This window comes from Rhipicephalus microplus, unplaced genomic scaffold (genome assembly GCF_043290135.1).
Source record: "Rhipicephalus microplus isolate Deutch F79 unplaced genomic scaffold, USDA_Rmic scaffold_28, whole genome shotgun sequence".
Taxonomy (NCBI): Eukaryota; Metazoa; Arthropoda; class Arachnida; order Ixodida; family Ixodidae; genus Rhipicephalus; species Rhipicephalus microplus.
This window is the reverse complement of record NW_027464601.1, coordinates 1692094-1712967: the sequence shown is the minus strand read 5'-3', so window position 1 is coordinate 1712967 and position 20874 is coordinate 1692094. Positions and strand designations below refer to the sequence as shown.

Below are 20874 nucleotides of genomic sequence, written 5' to 3'. Positions count from 1 at the left end.
CACCGAATTATACGGGCCCTTACCGCGTCATACAGCACCCTTCTTCTGTCACCTATGTGATTGAACCGCTCAAGCCATTCACGGACAAGCGCCGCCTTGGTCGTGAGACGGTCCACGTCAGTCGCCTCAAGCCCTGCTACGACCCCCCTGTTCTCTCGTCACCTTGAGTCGCCAGGATGGCTCGTCTTGGTCGCCAGGGTATTGTAGTGGGGAATTCGCAAGGCACTGACTAGTGGGACCATCTCTCTCGGAGTGCGAAGCGCGAGTGTGTGCACGAACTGTAGACGCTGGACGGCTCGAGCATTTCTGTCTGTACCGGCTGCCTGCTATTAAACTTCCTTGCAATACTAATATTGCTTTCTTCAGAAAAGAATTCAAAATTTTGTAATGAGAAATTATTTTTGAAGTTTATTTTGACCTTACTTTATCGCTTCGAATGCAGCATTTTGGGAAGGGTTGTTAGTACTAAACAAACGCTTGCTCAGCCGTTTTCTCACTGTGTTCTCGTAAGAACAAGCTGCAGTGGCCGCTTGCGCCATGAACATGTTCAGTGGAAGTAAACGTTTGTAGTGGATACAGTACTATATATAGGCTGTTTAATGATTTTTGAAAAATATACTAAAAATTTTTTATGACCTCAGTCACTGCCGACTTCACAGAACTTGCACGTGGCACTCCATATGGTTAACCAGTTGAGGAGAACTGGTCTTACGCTGTTCAGTCAGTTGAATTTACTGGTTTCTACCAGATCAATAAGAACTTTTTACAGCTAGAATGTTTCCAATTAAGGGTCTCCTTCAGCTGGAAAGTATTTTGCTATTTGGGTGTGCACATTCATTTGGACCAACAAGCATTCTGATTGCGCATGCGCATGTCGAGAAAGTTTCAAGATCCATCAGACCTGTCCCACCGAGACCCAATTTTACTGTCCTGCCTGTGTTTATGAGCAGCTTTCACGAAGTATATTATTTTTGCATCAGAACGGCAGAGACCTCCAGAAAGAGAGAAACGAGAAAAAAGGTAGAGAGGTTAACCAGATGCTAGTATCTGGTATGCTACACTACACTTGTGTTGGGGAGAGAGAAACCTCCAGATGTAACTCATACAATAGGTAGGAGACAACAGGACATTTCTTGTGTTCCTGAGATTTTTTTGCGAGCGAAAGCAGCGTGTTACGCGGAAGGTTAAAGAAACTAGATAGTAGACGTTCTTTTGAAGAGGAGACGCTCGGGTCATGGCTCTACGCATCGCAGGCCAACAAAGCGATGGGATCATTGCTAGGTTTTTTATATGTGACCGTACTAAGCGACCAGGCGGCAATAAGCTTGCAATAGAAAGGCGCGCATGTACCCAGACAGTGCTCTTTTACCTCTCCTCTCTTTGTTCTCTTTTAATCCCTTCACCCCTTCTCCCTGTGCAAGGTACTAAGCAGGACGCGTCTCAAGTTGACCTCCCTGCCTTTCATTTTTTACCCTTCTCGTCCTCTTGATAAAATGCTTTGTTGCGTGCATTGGTTCTTTTTGGAATATATTTGAGAGCAAATAAACAACACGCGAGTATAGAGAAGACGACTATACGAGCACTCGTACAGTCGTCCTCTCTTCATGTGTGTTGTCCGATTTCACTGAAATCTTTTCCTCCTGCTCTGTTCCTTTGACTAAAAAAATAATTTCCGCTAATTACGTCAAACCCGTTGGCGCCTTCCTTTTTAGACACCTAGCTCCGTCAAATCAAGCGAAACCTGCCGCTCACGCATCGAAATATTAAAGGACTGAAAACCTACCTGCATGTTATGCACAAGCGTGGTGGAATAGACAACTTTGAGTGGGGTCAACACACGCAAGTATTTGACTTTTAGAGCTACAATAGTACATCGTTTGCTCAAATCGTCCTAATAGGACACTGTCAAGACGAATACGAGATGTTCTTTGTGCACGTTACATTCTAATACACTGAGCGTTCTGTCATCTATGCCCAACATTTGGATGCCTCTTATCATCTAAAGCATCAGGTTTATCAAAACTATTGAAAAATCATCTCAAGCAAAGTAAAGAGGGCGTTATTTAAAGTAACTCTGACTTAAATATGAAGAAGGAAACGTGCGCGAAAAGATGGCTTGCCACCGGCAGAGACTGAACTGTGACCTGAGACTAACGCTTCCGATTCCCCACTTACTGAGCTACAACGGCAGTGATCCTTCCGTCCACCCTATATGTACGCACCTAATGTGAATATGAACTGTTTTATTGTCAGTCAGGACAGCCAGCAGCCATTACAGTGAGTTTTGAGCGCGTTTTTTGTTTGCCTATTGGCGTCACGCTAGTACGCCTGTTGCCCGAACTATGCTACTCAAGTATTCTGCTTAATATGCGCTTTGATAATATATCACTACATGAATGACCATCTGCTATGGCCTCTGGCTACGGCTGCTTGTAGGGTATATGAATAAATTAAAAGATAAACAAGTAAATCAGCACATCGTCTTCATATAACATAAGTAACAATAATTCATGATTATTTATTTCTCAATACATATCAGTGTTTTTGAATTAGGGACAGTCAACATATATGTACAGAATATTTGTTTCTTTTCCAGAATTTCATACGCTGCTCTCACTCAGTTTGCTGAGCTTTGCAGCACCATTTTCTAGGAGTGGTTGTTCTTTCGTTCCAATGAGCTGATTCTGAAACAGGCGAAATGAAATTTTGTTACTCAGTGCATTCATTAGTTGAAACTTACGCCACTGAACCTTTTTCTCTAGTAAAACAAAGCTAAGCTAATAAGGCTGGAAAAAGCGATCGTTGGTATATCTTCTTCATGCTTTGATGAGTTTCAGGTGTGACACTGGTCAAAATACCCATTGAGTTAGATATTTAGGTCATTCACCACGTATTAAAACAAGTTCCCCGATATTGGGATCATGTTCTCTGTTAATGACAGGGCAAGTTTCACTATTGCGTACAAAAAAGTGCCCCCGGTAATATTTTGCTTGCAAATATTTCCAATGGAATATGCAGTGTACTTGCATCACCTTGGCTAAATACCGAACAGCAGAACTAATATGAGCCCACAGCCCAGCTTTGTAAGCCTTCGGCGATCATGATAATTTGGCAGTTAAACGCGGCAGTTTCATTTTGTTTGCATGAATTGCAAAATAAAATAACTTAACAGCGATTTTCATATTGCTTTGTTGTGCACTGCCTCACTTTTTAAAACAAGAGGGATGCTGACATTATTTGTGTTCTACACATCGTATTGTCCTTCCTATATTACGCTAAGCACATTTGTAAAGACGTTTGCATAATTTTGTTGATTTTGGAGTATATATATGCATAGAGATAACATAATTCAGTGACTTAGACTAAGCTTAGACTAAGTGAGCGTAGTACATCCTAATGAGATTAAAGCCACTCACTGCTTCGTATGTTTTTTTATGACAGTCTAATACCAAACACTGAGAGATAACATCATTCTCATGGGTTACAAGTTCATGAAGCTTTGATTTTTAGGCCCTTCACCCAGTTACAGATTGATCATTCGAGCATTAAAACGTCACCTAACAACTTCTGCAAGCGAAACAAAGCCCTAGTTTCTAGCACAACTGATCGCAGTAGCGCCTATTTAGTAAAAAAAATTCCTAGTTGTGCGAGCAAGCATGTGATCTAATAGTGCCGATATAACAATGGCCAGAAATTACCAAATTTCCAAAGCAGTTTTTCCACCTGTACGAGTGAAAGCTTCACTAACTGCAAAAAATGCGTAATCGTGTGCACGAGTAACTCTTACTATCGTACAAAGGCCTTTCGTATTACCTAAGCTTTCGCTAAGCAAAATAGAAAACTCTTTTGGTACGCTTAAACCGTTGCTTTAGGTAGCAAAGGATGTCCAGATTTTGAGACTTCTTAGTTGTAGTATGAGCTGAATAAAAATCCTGAAATACCGTCTTTTTCATAGCAGTCAAACCAATTTATTAGCTCATAGAAGAGTTAAAAGTTACCTTGTTTTATCTGAAGCGAAAGTCACAAAATTTATTATGCTTAAGTTTGAGATTTCGATCACAGCCAAGTGCTTGCTAGTTCCTTATTAGTCACCCCTTCGAATTTTATGTAAATATTTGTTTTTATTCAAGTAATAAAATAAAAGAGGTTGGTGCCATTATGGTGGCACCACCTACTCTTTTTCTCTTAGTAGGCACAGTATGCTGTAAGATCAATACAAGGGCACAAATTGTGAGACTGTGAAACATACGATGTGAAAGTACACATTAGCCAAACTTTGCAGGTTAGTTCACATACAGCTAAAGGTTCAAATATTCCACACTCAAAATCAGTTCACCTCACATGACAGTTTATATTCGCCTAATAGATACATCATCATCATCATCATCATCAGCCTGACTACGTCCACTGCAGGACAAAGGCCTCTCCCATGTTTCGCCAGTTAACCCGGTCCTGTTCTTGCTGCTGCCAATTTATACCCGCAAACTTCTTAATCTCATCTGCCCACCCAACTTTCTGTCTCCCTCTAACCCACTTGATTTCTCTGGGAATCCAGTTAGTTACCCTTAACGACCAGCGGTTATACTGTCTACGCGCTACATGCCCGGCCCATGTCCATTTCTTCTTCTTGATTTCAGCTATGATATCCTTAACCCCCGTTTGTTCCATAATCCACTCTGCTCTCTTCTTGTCTCTTAAAGTTAAACCTACCATTTTTCTTTCCATTGCTCGCTGCGTCGTCCTCAATTTAAGCTGAACCCTCTTTGTAAGTCTCCAGGTTTCTGCTCCGTAGCTAAGTACCGGCAAGATACAGCTGTTATATACAATTTCTTGACGGATAGTGGCAATCTACTTGTCATAATTTGAGAGTGCTTGCCAAATGTGCTGCGCCCCATTCTTATTCTTTTAGTTACTTCAATCTCGTGGTTAGGCTCCGCGGTTATTACCTGCCCTAAGTAGACATAGTCTTTTACAACTTCAAGTGCACTATCACCTATCTCGAAGCGCTGCTCCTTTCCGAGGTTGTTGTACATTACTTTCATTTTCTGCAGATTAATTTTAAGGCCCACCTTTCTGCTCTCCTTGTCTAACTCCGTATTCATGAGTTGCAATTCGTCCCCTGAGTTACTTAGCAATGCAATGTCATCGGCAAAGCGCAGGTTTCTAAGGTACTCTCCATGAACTCTTATCCCTAACTGTTCCCATTCTGGGCTTTTGAAAACCTCCTGTTGTGTCCCCCTCCCTTACACCCTTCTTGATTGGTATTCTGTTGCTTTGTTTATGAAGCACTATGGTAGCAGTTGATCCCCTGTAGAGTTCTTCCAGGATGTTCATATATACTTCATCGACGCCCTGATTCCGCAGTGTCTGCATGACGGCTGATATTTCTACTGAATCAAACGCCTTCTCGTATTCTATGAACGCTATGTATAGTGGTTGGTTATATTCTGAGCATTTCTCCATTACCTGATTGATTGTATGAATGTGGTCGATTGTTGAGTAGCCTGTTCGAAATCCTGCTTGTTCCTCTGGTTGATTGAATTCTAATATTTTCTTCACTCTGTTAGCAAATTACTTTTGTAAAGAGCTTGTATACTACAGAGAGCAAGCTAATCGGCCTGTAATTTTTCAAGTCCTTGTCATCTCCTTTCTTATGCATTAAGATTATGTTAGCGTTCTTCCAAGACTCTGGTACTCTTCTCGTCAGGAGACACTTCGTAAACAGGGTGGCTAGTTTTTTTAACACAATCTGTCCTCCATCTTTGAGAAGATCTGATGTTACCTGATCCTCACCAGCAGTTTTGCCTCTTTGCATAATCTCCAAAGCTTTTCTGACTTCTTCTATCATTACTGGTGGGGTGCCATCTGGGTTACTGCTAGTTCTTATAGTATTAAAGTCGTGGTTGTCAAGGCTACTGTACAGATCTCTGTAAAACTCCTCTGCTATTTTAACTATCCTATCCATATTGGTAGTTATTTTGCCTTCTTTGTTCCTTAGTGCATACATCCGATTTTTTCCTATTCCAAGTTTCCTCTTCTCTGCTTTGTCGCTTCCTCTGTTTTTCAGAGCGTGTTAAATTCTCTCCATGGTATACCTTCTTACGTCGGATACCTTACGCCTATTAATCAACTTCGAAAGCTCTGCCAGTTCTATTTTGTCTATTGTACTTGAGGCTTTCATGATTTCACGCTTCTTAATGAGATTCTTCATTTCCTGGGAAAGCTTGCCAGTGTGCTAACTACCCTGCCTCCAACTTCCACTGCACACTCCGTAATGATACTCGTCAGATTATAATTTATTGTATCTATGCTAAGGTTGGTTTCCTCATCAAGAGCCGAGTACCTGTTCTGGAGCGAGACTGAATTCCAGTACTTTCCCTCTCAGTGCTAGCTCATTGATTGGCATCTTGCGTATCAGTTTTTGTCGTTCCTTTCTCAAGTCTAGGCGAATTCGAGACCGTACCATTCTATAGTCACTGCATCGTACCTTACCAACCACTTCCACATCCTGCAGGATGCCTGGGTGTGCACTCATTATAAAGTCTATTTCGTTCTTATTTTCGCCCTTCGGGCTCTTCCATGTCTAATGGCGGTTTCTTCGTTTTCGGTAGAAGGTATTCAAAATCCGTAAATTATTGCGTTCTGCGAATTCTACTAGTAGCTCTCCTCTGGCGTTTCTACTGCCGATGCTATAATCTCCTACTGTCTGGTCTCCAGCCTGCTTCTTCCCTACCTTTGCATTAAAGTCTCCCATCAGTATTGGATACTGTGTTTTTACCTTACTCATTGCTGATTCCACGTCTTCATAGAAGCTTTCAACTGACGCGTCATCATAGCTGGATGTAGGCGCGTAAGCCTGTAGCACCTTCATCTTGTATCTCTTATTCAGTTAAATACAATACCTACCACCCTTTCATTAATGCTATAGTATTCTTCTATGTTGCCAGCTGTGTTTCTGTGAATTAGGAACCCCACTCCCAGTTCTCTTCTGTCAGCCAAGCCCCGATAGCAAAGGACGTGCCCATTCTGTAGCACCGTATAGGCTTCATCTGTCCTCCTAACCTCACTGAGCCCTATTATATCCAATTTAACACCCTCTAGCTCCTCGAATAGTACAGCTACACTTCCTTCACTAGATTAGGTTCTAGCGTTAAATGTTGCCAAATTCAGGTTCCATTGGCGGCCTCTCCGGATCCTGAGATACTTAGCACCCTCTGCTGCGTTGCAGATCTGACCGCCGCCGTGGTCAGTTGCTTCGCAGCTGCTGGGGACTGAGAGCCGTGAGTTATTTGACATATATAGATACACATGTACACAATTTCTTCATACAAGGCCAGTTCACACTGAAGATACATATATACACAATTTCCACATACAAGGTCAGTTCACACTGACAAAGATGATTGCATATATGAAAAACACTGTATAATTTTTGCATATTCCCTTTTGCTTTAGGACAAGATCACATACGGTAGGTCAATATTTGCACAATTTCATTTTTCAAAAATTTCTTGAAGGCAACAAGTACTCTTTTTTGAACATGTGCAGTTGGCCATGAACCTAGACGTTGGCCATGAACCTGTGAAAGGCCTCCTATCTAAAAGTTGCAAGCTTCCTCGTATTACTCGACTTTGTGTTTTATATTTCGGGCCCTCCTGAAGCAGGTGACGTACATCTTCGTCAGGGTGGCCGCAGGGACACTATGTATTAGGCGCACGCTTTATCATTTGGAGGGAGTGCTGCTTAAATGCTGTACCAAGCCGTAGGTGGCGGACCAATGTTTCAAATCTTCTACTTTCTCTTAACTCTGAATTGATGCTTAGTTTTATGCAAGGGTCTATTAATATAAATCTGGACGGTTAGATCTTTCATCCAACCATTTGTGTTTGGTGACGCTACAGGTTATCTGTCTCAGAAGCAGACGTATTTCAGGGTGCGAAATTGGCAGAACAAATCTTCGTTACTGTGGGCCATATTTGCTGCGGCATCCGCTGCAGTGTTTCCTGAACATGCAGGGACCTGAAATTTATTGAAACTCAATAATGTGGTTCAATTTTTATGCTTTTGCGTGTTTTTTTAAGGTTTAGTATAATAGCAAAGCGTTCTGAAAGAGTTTTTTCAATTTGGAGCGGTGCTAGAGCAGCCTGCGAATTGCTAAAAATGACCCATTTTTGAGCCTCTTTTTTGGATATCATCAAGGTAAACCTTCTTATATTACACTACCAGTGGTTTAGATGACGTGCTCAATAAGATGCAAAACTAATTTCTGTTTACACAGTGGACAGTTAACAATCTGCTCAATCATTGCAAAGAGTGTTTACGTACAAGCATAATTTGAAGGTTTATGACGTAGCAGTAAACTTACTACATCGCTTTGTGAAATGATTCCATGGTTCACCCATATTTTCAAGAACCAAGCGCTTGTGAGATGCAAGTTCTTCTTGTAGTGCTTCTGGCCATCTGCAACGAACCAACGCAAGGTGCGTTTGTATAAGTTTTCCTATTCCTAGGGCGTGAAAGTGAACAAACTAAAGGCTGGTGCACACCGGCGACTAGTCGCGGTCGCGCGACCATTTGCGACTGGTCGCAACCAGTCGCGAACGGTCGCAAGCGGTCGCAAAGCGACTGTTTGGGCCAGTCGCTTCCTGACCGATTTTTTGGTCGCGCGACTGCAGTCGCAAAACAGTTGAACCAATCAGCGAAGACCAGAAGTGACGTCAGCCTTTGTTTACATCCGGCCTCCCCGTACGTTATTTTTTTTTCTCATTGCGCTTGCCTACTGCCGCGAGGTACGAACGACACGTGTACGTTCCTCCATGGATTTTTCCTCGCATCAGGCGAATGCCACTACGGCCAGCTCTGAGTACTCGGCCGAGCTCCTCATCGACGCGATTAAAACGCCACAACCTCTTCTTCATCACTAGACTCGAAGTCCATGATGCTGCCGGGAGAACGCTACGCAAACACAGCCGTCGGAAACAGGCGCGTCGCACACAGCGGGCTCCGTATCTGATCAGCTGATCGTCGCCGGTCGCCCAAGTTCTCGTTGATAACGAGATCTGTACGTGACTCTCCGGGTTTGCGACTTCCGGTCGCTCACATGAATCCTTGCCGGTGTGAACGTCGCTCGCAGTTTGGTCGCCAGTCGCAAATGGTCGCGCGACCGCGGCTAGTCGCCGGTGTGCACCAACCTTAATAGACGTGCACTTGCAGGGACGAAGTTTCTTATAGGTGGACCAGGCTTGTCCGCTAATCGCATTAGCCAGCTACTGATTACGCTGATTATGACACTGATGGTGACGAAGTACACGCGCGTTACAGACCACACAGCCTACAATGGAGTTTGAGTCAGCCTTCTTTTCTGGCCAGCTCGGAAGTTAAGTACGTTAATTCCACTTGAGCGACTGGTGCCTGCAGCTAACGAAATTTCGAGAAAACTTGGTTCTATACAAGGAATCTGTAATCCCTACTTTGCATGTTAGATTGAAATATTAACAGTTGAGGCATTCTTAAGAGTATATGAATTGCTAGTAACACGAGAAGAATATATATTTATCAGTGATCCAGCTCCATTTTTTAATGTAACATGGCCTCACTTTCATAACCCCCTGGCAATCTTTAGGCAGCAGCTATTGGATGCATTGCAGGTAAAGCTTAACAATATTGTGATTATGGGTGACAGGTTGAGTGAACTGGCCATATAATGTTTATTTATTTTCACATACTGAAGGCTTAATAGGGCTATAGCAGGAGTGGGAAAGAAAAATAGGAAAAACAAATCAGCTTTCCTAAACAGGCGTAAAAAATTTTTGAAGGAGTAGAGAACGAACGCTTTCAGGAAGCGAATTGCAGGCTTCTATAGTTGAAGGGAAAAAACTTTATTTGAGCATGTCGGTGTTGGTGAGAAAAGTTCTAATGTTAAGGGCATTGTGACTCCTAGTAGACAAACATTTGGAAAATTTTCGATATGATTCCAGAGTGCTGAAGCGAAAAGAATTTCATTAAAATGTGCAGAAACTTTGGGCATTTGATATGGCGACCTTTCGCAAGTGTATTGAGGCCTAGCTGTGGAAGGAAATTGGTTGGAGAAAAATCTCTATTATGTCTCATGCACACGAAGCGCACAGCTCATTTTTGAACTGCTTATAGTTTGTTGATGTCACATTTCTTATATGGGTTCCAAACCGCACTACCATATTTGAAATTGGTCGAACATGACGACATATTTCCTAACGATGTGAAGTTACTACCTAGTAGTCTGCTGAATGGCCTTTTTCAGGATCACATAAATGAGATTGCTTTGATGGTTATGATTATCAACTGATGCCTCGCGCTGTGAATAATAGGCTGAGGTGGGAATTTTTCTCCAACACAACTGGACTTGTGGTTTTCTGTTATGCTTCCAGATAATACACAAATAATTTTGATCAAGTTAATAGCTGTCAATTTCGCCCTGCGAAAGCTTACTTTATGAATAACTTCTGTGGCCATAATAGCCAATTTATTGTCATTGTGTTCAGCACTAACTGCTCCAATAGGCTCGCAAACTCCAAGATTATTGGGATTAGTTGTTCCTCATTACCTGCAAAATCTGGAATTCATTTGGCTGTCGGGACCCAAAGGAATTGTGCAGAATTAAGTTTCAAATTGTCTGACAAAGGCTTCTCTTTCTGGTAGGTCCAGTTCTCTCTCTCTCCTTCCAGTTAGGTCGAGGAAGTATGCGTTATCGGTGTTTACCCCAAGTCTCGATTCGTCACCGGATTTTCTGCACCGTGAGCTTCATTGAAGCAGGTAATGGTGTATAGGAGATCTGGGCAGTGTCGCAAAACAAGAGTATTGCGATAGTATTTCGCACTAGTCTTTAATGAAATTCGAATTATTCTTTCACGCTCGATTGTGGTAATCGGAAAAATCTAATGATTTTTACCTACTTGAGTAACACAGCAACCGCATTATTCTTTATATATTCACGTATCCATCATTGTTTATTAATATGGAGTAATACTACTAAGACAAACAAAGAGCGCATTCATAGACTACAGAAAAGAATGGTACATATAATTGAAAGGGTTCATTCTAGAACGCATTCTGCCCCACTCTTTCACCAACACCCCATAAAAACGTTTTAAAATATCCTAATAAAAAATTATCGATGACCATATAAGATAAATTGAAATTAAATACTGTCCTATTTCACAATACATATTCTCAAAGACATAATACATACAGCTGCTCAGTTTAAAAAGAAAATGCACACATATCTAGTAATGCTGCCAAATTAACTTTCGTCTCTCTATGAAATCACAGAGGTTTTCGTTTTGTTTGCACCTTTTTGTGAAAATTGATGTGTATAAACAGCTGCTGCATTTTAATTTATATAGCTGTATTCTCATGTTGTTGTTCAAGAAGTCTCGGTATTTCTACACATTCCTAGATTTATTGTCTGAAAAAATATTACACTACAAGTTAGGTCTTAACGACTGGTTTCGAAGTAACAGTGTTTTGAAAACCATGTCTTATGACCTCCTATGAAAAGTGTGAAACTGTCACTACTTGTTTGTTCTAAAATATTTTAACGTATGTACATAACTGTCCCTTGTGTGACTATTGACTGGGATGAGTGGTGGCACCCTGCCAGGAAATATTTTCCCTTTTTCCCAACTCTGTTCCTTACATGTAATCATGCACTCAGTAACTCATTTAGGATTGATGTAGATACTACTGAGCATCTGTATTGCTGTATCGAGATACTTTTCAAAAATGCATTGGTATCTCAGTAGTGAAATACTTGTACGATGTTTCACCCACATCACGATACTCTCCAGGACACGGGTATATCCCAACTTTTCTTCTGAAATGAGCTGAGACGTGTCTACAATAATACTTTTTTTCTGCATGACCTTGGTAGTCCGCGGTGAGCACATTTCTGCTGAGGGCTAAACAGACTCCCTTCTTCTTGAAAGCAAAGCAGGCACTTTGCTACCGACATCCTATTGCGCACCTTCAGGCAGAACTGGAATGAGTTTGAATGATCACCTGCTTGAGCTTGCCAACAATGTTATATTGCCATTTTGAGTTCCAAATGTGATATTTTCATTGTGAGGAGCATTGTACACTGCGCAACGGTCGCCAGCCAGTAGCGTCGTTTTTAAATGTGTTCCCTCATGGCAATTGAATGTGCAGTGCTTTATTTCTCGTTTTTTTCCTTCTTTTTGCGGTATTCATTCGAAAACTTGGAGCTTATTGCAGAAGCCACAAACCAGCACAATAATTCACTGTGTGGTGCTCTGGGCCATCGACGATATTTCCTTCTCCAAATCATTTCTAGAAAACGCCTGGCTTGCCACACGGCAATCAAAAGGAGATCTTCGTTTTATTTCGCATTCCTTGCTTTGTTCGTTCTTTTTTTCTACTCTTTCTATGTCTCTAGAAAACAATCAATATTTTACTGGAAGTAAGCACTCGTCATTGTTTATGTGTTCAGGTCCTGCTTCGTGCTAGGCCACTTTAGCAAAACTGGAAACAAGCTAGCATGACCCGTTAGTCTATATTTAGAAGTTCGTTGAAGTAAGCGCCACCATTACACCGGCAGCATGGAATTCAGAAGCCTTGCCTCCTTTCTTTAGCCAGAGACCCTTGCTAACCGCTGTGTTCATCCAGTATTGGCTGTAACGCGTTAGAAGTAATGGTGTTAGCGGTAGTACATTATTTTTTTAGGTAAATAAGTGACGCACTCGTTACAATATTGACACACTAATGGGTACCGTACTCACGTTAAGGTGGCGTTGCCACTCCGGCGCCACCCACTGCGCATTTTAGTCATTGTTTGCTGACGCACTACGCGTACTACGCTCACCGCACGGATGTGAATTGTATCCGCTATAACACAAATCTGTGCTCCTCCGCAGCGAAAGAGCTTTCTTCTTTCATTCGCGAGTTTTTTGTTGATGCTGAACCGACGATGTCTAGATGACGATCTATTTGAGAAGCAATGCTGCTTAAGTGCTACTGACGCGCCAAACGTTTCATCGGAATAGGTTGATGTTAAATAAAAGCATACCTTTTCTCGATACGTTTGTTTATGGTTCCAGCACTTGGCTTGAATTATGCTACTTCTAGCATAGCTAATGCTGTTGTCGCCAAGTATCCCGATTTTAATGTTCAATGCGTGCAACTTTTGCTCTCATAGAGCATATTTTTAGGGGAGAAGCTCCTTACAGCGGCACCCGTTTGTCCCTCGTAGACGTGGCAGTACGTAACAAGTGTAACATTATGACCTCCAAGTTGGTGCCGGTTAGAAATTTCTTTTTTGCGTTGTTGAACAATAAAAAATGGTGCTCATTGTACATGTCACTGGCTGCTACTTGGGGAATGAGAGTGAGGAGCATTCGGATTTTAGTTAACGCGCACGCTGCGATCCCCATTGGCAGCCATTGGCGTGTACATTGCGCACTATCTGCCAAGAAAGGGTTGCTACGTTATACTCGCTGGGTGTAACCTTCTTAGTTTTAGAAAGGTTTAACGAGCGTTGAGCCGCAGTGCCATGAATACAATGAACTATTATATACCATGAATGAACTCGAGGTTGTTAAATGTGGGAAGTAGATATGAAGCGCAAGCCGTAAGAAAGTAAAAGCCGAATTCTCCTGTCTCTCATTTCCCATTGGCAGCCATTGGCATGTACATTGAGCACTATAGGACAGGAAAAGGTTGCTACGGTATACTAGCTGGTCGTAACCTCCTTGGTTTTATAAAGGTTTAGCGAGCGTTGGGCCGCAGTGCCATGAATATAGTGAACTAGTATATACCATGAACTCGAGATGGTTAAAGGTGGGAAGTAGACCCGAAGCGCAAGCCGTAAGAAAGTGTGCGTGTGTCACCTCTCGTTTAGTCTTTGGAATGTCCGCTGGATGGCGGCGCTTCTATACGGAAAATATAGGAACTCAGTGGTGTGCATGAGGGCAGAGGTGCAATCGGGAGTGGATGTAAATCAAAGGACTGTGGGACGCCTCGCGTTGGGTGCTCACGGGAAGACGACAAACGAGGCTGTAAAGGGCGATATGGGGTGGGCAGGTTTTGAGGCGAGGGAAGCGCAGAGCAAAATAAGGTTCGAAGAAAGGCTAAGAAATATGAAGGAGAGTAGATGGGCAGAGAAGGTGTTCCGTTATTTGTATAGGAAGAGCGTGGACACACAGTGGAGAAAAAGAACTAGAAGACTCACTAGTAAATATACGGCTGGTATTGTAAGCCATATGTCAACAAAGAGCGTTAAGGGAAAAGTCAGGGAGGCGGAGAGGATTTACTGGATGGCAGCTATGGAGAAAAAACCGGCTTTGAGTAACTACCCAAAGGGCAAAAATGAAATAAGGAGGGAGGCATTTTACGATAATTCAAGGGGAAGCGCTTTACTGTTTGAAGCGAGATCGGGTTGCCTTAGAACGCGTAGTTATAAAGCAAGATTCAGTAAAGAAGAAGAACAATGCACATGCTGCGGGAAAGATAAGGAAACGGCGGAGCATGTTCTGATTGAATGTGGAGATATCCACCCAGGTGTACGTTTGGGCACGAGCCTACAGGAAGCCTTGGGTTTTAGGGACAACAATGGAAAGCTGAACACACCCGCGATTGAAATAAGTAAGAGACGGTTAGAGTATTGGTGGCAGAAAATTAGAGAGAAAGGACAAAAATAAATATTGGAAAAATACAATAGGGACAGTGTGCCGTAAATGGCAGAGAACTTAAGCTGAAAATTTACCTTTTTTTCCATTAAGATAGAATTTATCGAAGTAGAGGCATTAGGCCAACATAAAAAAAGAAAAAAAGGTTTTTTTTTTGTCGAGCCTGGTGGCATACTTGTCACCACCCCGTTATAAAGGGGACGCTCATAGCATCCATCCATCCATCCAAATATATGATGAAAAGATGCGAGATGGTGGCACTTGGAGTGTTGAATGCATGGACGAACGGACACACAGGCAGATGCATGGATGGACGCATGAACGGACGCAGGGGCGGATGCATGGACGAACGCAGGGACGGACGAATGCTTCGCCCCACTCTCCATCATTCACTCCGTGGATGCGCTGCCAATTTTTTTGTTCCATCTGATATCTGTAAACATGTCATTATTAAAAATGATGTAGCTATAACCCTATTAAAAAAATGTCCACCATAGGAGTGGTGTATTCAGCCATTTTGGTGGATTATGGTGGTGGAAATGTTGGTGGCACTTGGTGTATGGTGGCGTATGGTGGGGCGGATGATGGATGGCGCGCTCCTACCGGCAATTCTGGAGCGCGAAGCAGCGTCAGAACCACCGTGACGAGCTGCCACTAAAGGAATAATAAAAATATTTCTATAGAAAACGATGTAGAAAACACCCGTAAAAAAGATGCGACAACGTGGAATCGAACCTGCTCTCTTTGGATCACAAAGTGAGCACACTAACCACTGCGCTAACCACTGTGTTTTTTTTTTCTTTAATGAATCAAATTATCACCAGTAAAGCACACAGAGCATACTTCATCAAAGTCAGGCAAACACACACAAGCGTCAAGAACGGGAAGCCACTCCGGAACGGGGTCAAAAGTATCAACAACACTGCGCACTTGCGCAGCTGCTTCTCGGAAGACAGATCTCGTCGACCGTGGTGGCTTGGCGTATCTATCAATCATGCGACTTTTTCATAGTGAATAAAGCCCCAACAACATGAGCAGGTCATAAGAAGTATTATCAGTCAGACTCTTTTTGAATGGAAGGAACCTATTCTCATGAGCTGTGATAGGTAGTTATTTTCTTTATGTTGTTTTTAGAATGTCCCAAATATAAAAAGCGTCACGACAATGAATAAAACAATGCTCTATAGTCTCAGGTTGGTTACAGAGTCTACAATTCACCCTCCAGGGTACGTATCTTGATTTTTCAGTCAGCCACGTTTTCACTGGCAGCGTAGAAGTGCGCAGTTTAAAGAAAAGTGTTTTAGCTAAAGGAGATATCCACATTTTACGAACACGAAATAATACACCGTGACCAGGCAAAAGCGAATATGGCTTTCGATAAACAGGTTGTAGGAAAAGGTTATTCACAATTACAGTGGTTAAATTTGTTCTGTTAATAGTATACAAATACTCTAAGTTAAACCTCGCTTTCGAATAATTGACAGTATTAACAATTTTTTAAGGAATCCCCACAATGGCAATTCCTTGGCAAATCTTGTTGTGACAGGAATAAAAGGAAGGTGGTAACATAGACGGTTACGAAAAACCGCTAAATAAAAGGAGTGACACACATCCTTTAGGCAAAAAAATCGCAACACCAAATGTCGCACGAAGAAATGCACGAGGCCGAGGCCACCCTTTTCAAGAGGAAGAAAAAGATTGTCTCTTCTCATGGGTTCCCAGGAAGAGCTCCAAATAAAGCAGGCAAATATCCTATGAAAGGCTTGAATGTGTACATGAGAGCAGTGCAACACCTGCAGAATATAAATAAGCTTTGATGCAAGGAATTTATTGCACGCTTTCGCTCTGGCAAAAATGGAAAGCTCCCGTGCTTTCCATGTTGCCACCTTTCGGCAGATCGTAGTTATCTCAGCGGTCCAGTGTGGGCCGCTGTTACGATAGTTATCGAGAGGCACACCAAGGCATTTCATAGGAGTCGCATTCCAATAGAAGTCGCATTCCGTGTACGTCATATTTGCGAAGACCGAAGGAGTTTGGGCCCACATGCCTAGCCAGAATCTGCTACTTTTATCAAAACTTATGCTTGTGCCAGCGACTTCACAGAAACGTAACATAGTGTTGACTGCTTCTTGAACGCTGGGTTTATCAGAGCAAAAGAAGCCAATTTCATCTGCATAAACTATAACAGTACCTTCCTCAGCATCATATCGGTAGCTTCTGATGCTAGACTTTAGAAGCACACTTAAACATAATGATTCCAGATAAATTGCAAAAAGCAAAGGCGAGAGAGGACATTCCTGACGTACAGATGAATTTAACTCTATTATATTAGAAAGTGTGCGATTTACAATTAGCCCAGTTGTGCACTTCTTATAACAGAGTGAAATACCATTGTACAGTACATCACCCAACTGCAGGTGTCTGAGGAGCCGGAACAAAAAAGGATGCTGTACCTCATCGAATGCTTTTGCAAGGTCTATTTGAAGGAGGGATACTTGGGCCATGCTACCATCAATACACTAAAGAACTTAACGGGCATTTTGAATGTCTGTCTGTATAGAGCGACCGCGATATCCACAAGTTTGGTGGTCACCTACACATATAGTAATCACTGTATGTAGCCGATTTGTCAATAATTTAGCAAATATTTTGTAGTCAACTTTACATTACAATCTAGGCCTATATTTGTCAACTGTCTTTATTGCGCCAGGATCAGCACTTTTGGGGATTAATGTTGTATGGCTCTGATAGAAAGAAGGAGGAAGTTCACCATGGTCATAAGCCTCTTTAAAAAGTTGCTCAAAGAAAGGTATCAGAAGTTCCTGAAAAGCTATATAAAATTCGCCACTAAGGCCATCTGGGCAAAGAGTTTTGTTTTTCTGCAACGTTGTTATTGCAAATCTATTTTCCCCTCTGGTTATGGGCCCATCTACAGTGAGTCTATCATCATCTTGTAACTGAAGTACAAGGGCAATAAAGTGGTCAGCTTCTTTCCAAAAATTCTCCTGAAGCTCAGCCGCGGCGAACAAACTTTTGTAATATTCTTCAAATGCGGCTCTTATTTCACATGTCTCGGTGCAAAGGGAACCCCGCGACTGAATTTGCAGTATCTGTTTAGAAAGCGCATATCTCTTTTCATCCCTAAGGGATTTTCAGTGGCTTCCTCTTCAGTGAATTGAGTAACACGGGAACGAATCTTTGCTCCTCTGTATAAATCTGTATCATGTTTTTGTATCTGTGCTCGAATCACATTTATGTCGTTCACGTAAAATCCCGGCTGTTGGCTTTCAAATGCATAGAGCCTATGAAGTACATCATGAAGATAGCGTAAATTATGAAGATAGCGTTTTTCAGCTATTTCTTTGCGCCATTTCACATGAAATACTAATTGCCTGATACTTGACTCTTTCTTTGAACCTTTCCTATTGAGCGAAAATTGGCAGCTGTCGACACTGCCTTACTTCTTGTACTGATTCTTTAACTATTTTAACAAAACAATCTTCGCGCAACAACTGCACGTTAAGCTTCCATAGGTCCCAATTTAAAAGGGTTTTACGAAAATTTTCAGGACCCCCAAGAAACAGTGACCAAGCAATGGTCTGTAAAAAATATGGGCTTTACAGCATAATCATGAATGTGAGACCATAAACTTAGAGATACATATACACGGTCAAGCCGAGCATGAGAGATGCCTTGAAAGTGCGTGAACCTCACCGAGAAAGGTGCGTGTGCTCCCACATCTCTTAAATTGTGGTCATTCAATTATTTCTGTAGTAAGGTTGCACTTGCATCATAACGATTTGTTATATATGATTGATAAGTCACGTCACAAACACAAATAAAGTCTCCAAAAATTATCAAAGTTCTGTCAGTGTTTAGCAGCGAAGTTAAAAAGAGGAAAAAAGCATTCCTGTCATTCACTTTGGAGGAACCATAAACACAGATAAACCTTCAATTGTGGGAATGAAAAGATAGTCGCAACAAATGAGGCGTCCTTCTCCATCAGCATGTAGTGACGTCAAAGTATGATTCAAGTGCTTTATAACTAATAAAAAGCATCCAGCGGATGCACCACGTGCTGGGCTGATGTATAAATTGTAATCTCCGAAAATTTCCAGTGCAAGATTGATGTCACGAGCAGCCGAAATCGTAGTCTTTTGCACTGCAAGTACATCAATGTTGTACTGCTCAAGCATGTGGCGCAACTGCCACTGACGCCTTACATTCCTCAAGCCACGTACGTTGAGTGTCGCTACACACAAGGGAAACGTTAGCGCGGTAGCCATTTTGCTATACTAAACTTTTGTAGGTCACAGTAGTGAAGAAGAGGAGCTTCAGCGGCATCTCTAGGCGCCTCAGGGGCATCGCCATCAGCATAAGCTCGTGCTTGCTGCGCTTTGCCGGACGCTGCTGACTGCTTCGCTTTCTGCGTTCTGCTCTGCAAATAAACCCCGTTACAAGTGGTGGAGCCTGCTGGGTTTCGATCACCCTGGAGCTTCGGAATCGCATTTTACCATTCATTATGCCTACCGACGCAAGCGCCGCTCCAACTCCTCCACTGGCACCACCTACTGTTCTCTGCGCCGGTTTTCTACGTCTGCGAGATCGCCCTGTTTTCTCAGGCACAGAAGACAAGGACGTTGACGACTGGATTTCAATGTACTAGCGAGTGAGTACTCACAACAAATGGGATGACACTGCCAAGTTGGCCTACGTCTCCTTCTACCTGTCGGACGTGGCCAAGCTGTGGTTTATAAACCACGAAGCGGAACTCCCTACATGGTCGGTCTTCATAACGAGCCTCACACAAGCTTTCGGACGGCCTGAGGTACGCAAACGACGTGCCGAACAACGCTTACATACTCGGTCCCAGCAGCTTGGTGAGAATTTCACAAGCTATATTGAGGACGTTCTGCACCTTTGCAAACAAGTCAACGAGTCGATGTCCAAAGAGCTTAAGATTAAGCACATCATGAAGCGCATTGAGGACGACGGTTTCCAAATGTTGCTTTCTAAGAGTCCTCGCACTCTCCTAGGACTGACCGAGTTATGCCAGAGTTTTGACGAGTTGCGCAGGCACCGTCTTTCCACCCGACGTCCCTCGGTGCTCGACGACTCTTTGTCCAGCCCTTCCACCCTTGGCATAGGAGAAGACCATGCCCCTCTTCTCTTCAAGATCCAAGAGTTCATCCGCGCTGAGGTCACTCGCCAGCTCTTTTTGATGTCCTGCGTACCCGATCAACCACGCAGATTGACGTCTACACTCCGCGACTTCCTTCAAGACCAGGTCGCACAAGTTCTTCCTTCCGCCCGTGAACCGCCCGCATTCGCAGCACCTCTCACGTACGCCGAGGCCGTTGCTCGACCTCGACAGCCTGCGTTCAAGCCTGCGCCTTTGTATTCGCCGCCGCCGTTTTCGCCGCCGACCAATTCACCGCCGCCTATGCCGATACCACCTCGGCAGCAGTTTTCTGCCCCCCCCCCCCAGCCGCAAGTGGGAGTCTACTCCGACCAATGGTGGACCTACGACAATAGTCCCATATGTTTTGCTTGTGGCGGTGTTGGCCACGTGGCACGTTATTGTCGTCGTCGCCAGGCTGCTCAGAACATTCGAAGAATGCCCTATTTCGACCCTCAGTTTTCTTCTACGCCTCCGAGCCCTCCTTCCTCTTCCTTTCCTTCTGATCGTCCACATGGCCCGACCCGCCGCTCCCTATCTCCACGTCGACGTTCGCTTTCCCCTATGCGTCGCCGTTCCAGACCCACCGACCAGGAAAACTAACAGCCGCAGTTCCCGAGGCACGAACTGCGTCCCCGTCGCCATGCAGAAGTCCTCGCCCCTGTCAAGCTAACGTCATTGAAGTGTTAGTCGATGGTATCGTCGTCATGGCACTTGTCGACACCGGAGTCGCTCTATCCATCCTTTCAATCAACCTGTGCCGCAAACGCCGCAAAGTTCTGACACCATTATCCGGCCTTTCTCTTAGAACGGTTAACGCACAAAGTGTAACAGCTCTCGCAGCCTGTACCACACGAGTCATCATCGAAGGGATTGTGTATATCGTCGAATTCATAGTGCTGCCCTCGTGTTCCCATGACATGATACTCGGCTGGGACTTCCTTGCGAATAATAATGCCATCATTGACTGCTGTCGCGCTGAACTTGAGCTATCTGAACTTCCTAATGTTGACGCTG

General features: G+C 43.2%; 1 protein-coding gene across 4 annotated transcripts in view; it reads right to left on the bottom strand.

Annotated features, from left to right (window-relative positions):
* Positions 1-2489: 2489 nt before the first annotated feature.
* The window catches only part of LOC119165133 (sodium-coupled monocarboxylate transporter 2), a 108056-nt gene continuing 89671 nt past the window's right edge, over positions 2490-20874 (bottom strand). For 2 of the 4 annotated variants that reach the window (XM_075884333.1, XM_075884335.1), the window contains 2 exons: positions 8326-8460; positions 2490-2684 (listed from right to left, as the gene is read on the bottom strand). In XM_075884333.1, the coding sequence (XP_075740448.1) occupies positions 2683-2684; positions 8326-8460 (137 nt within the window). In that variant the 3' untranslated portion in view covers positions 2490-2682. The remainder of the gene's footprint in view (positions 2685-8325; positions 8461-20874) is intronic. The other 2 variants (XM_075884332.1, XM_075884334.1) reach the window with 1 other exon arrangement.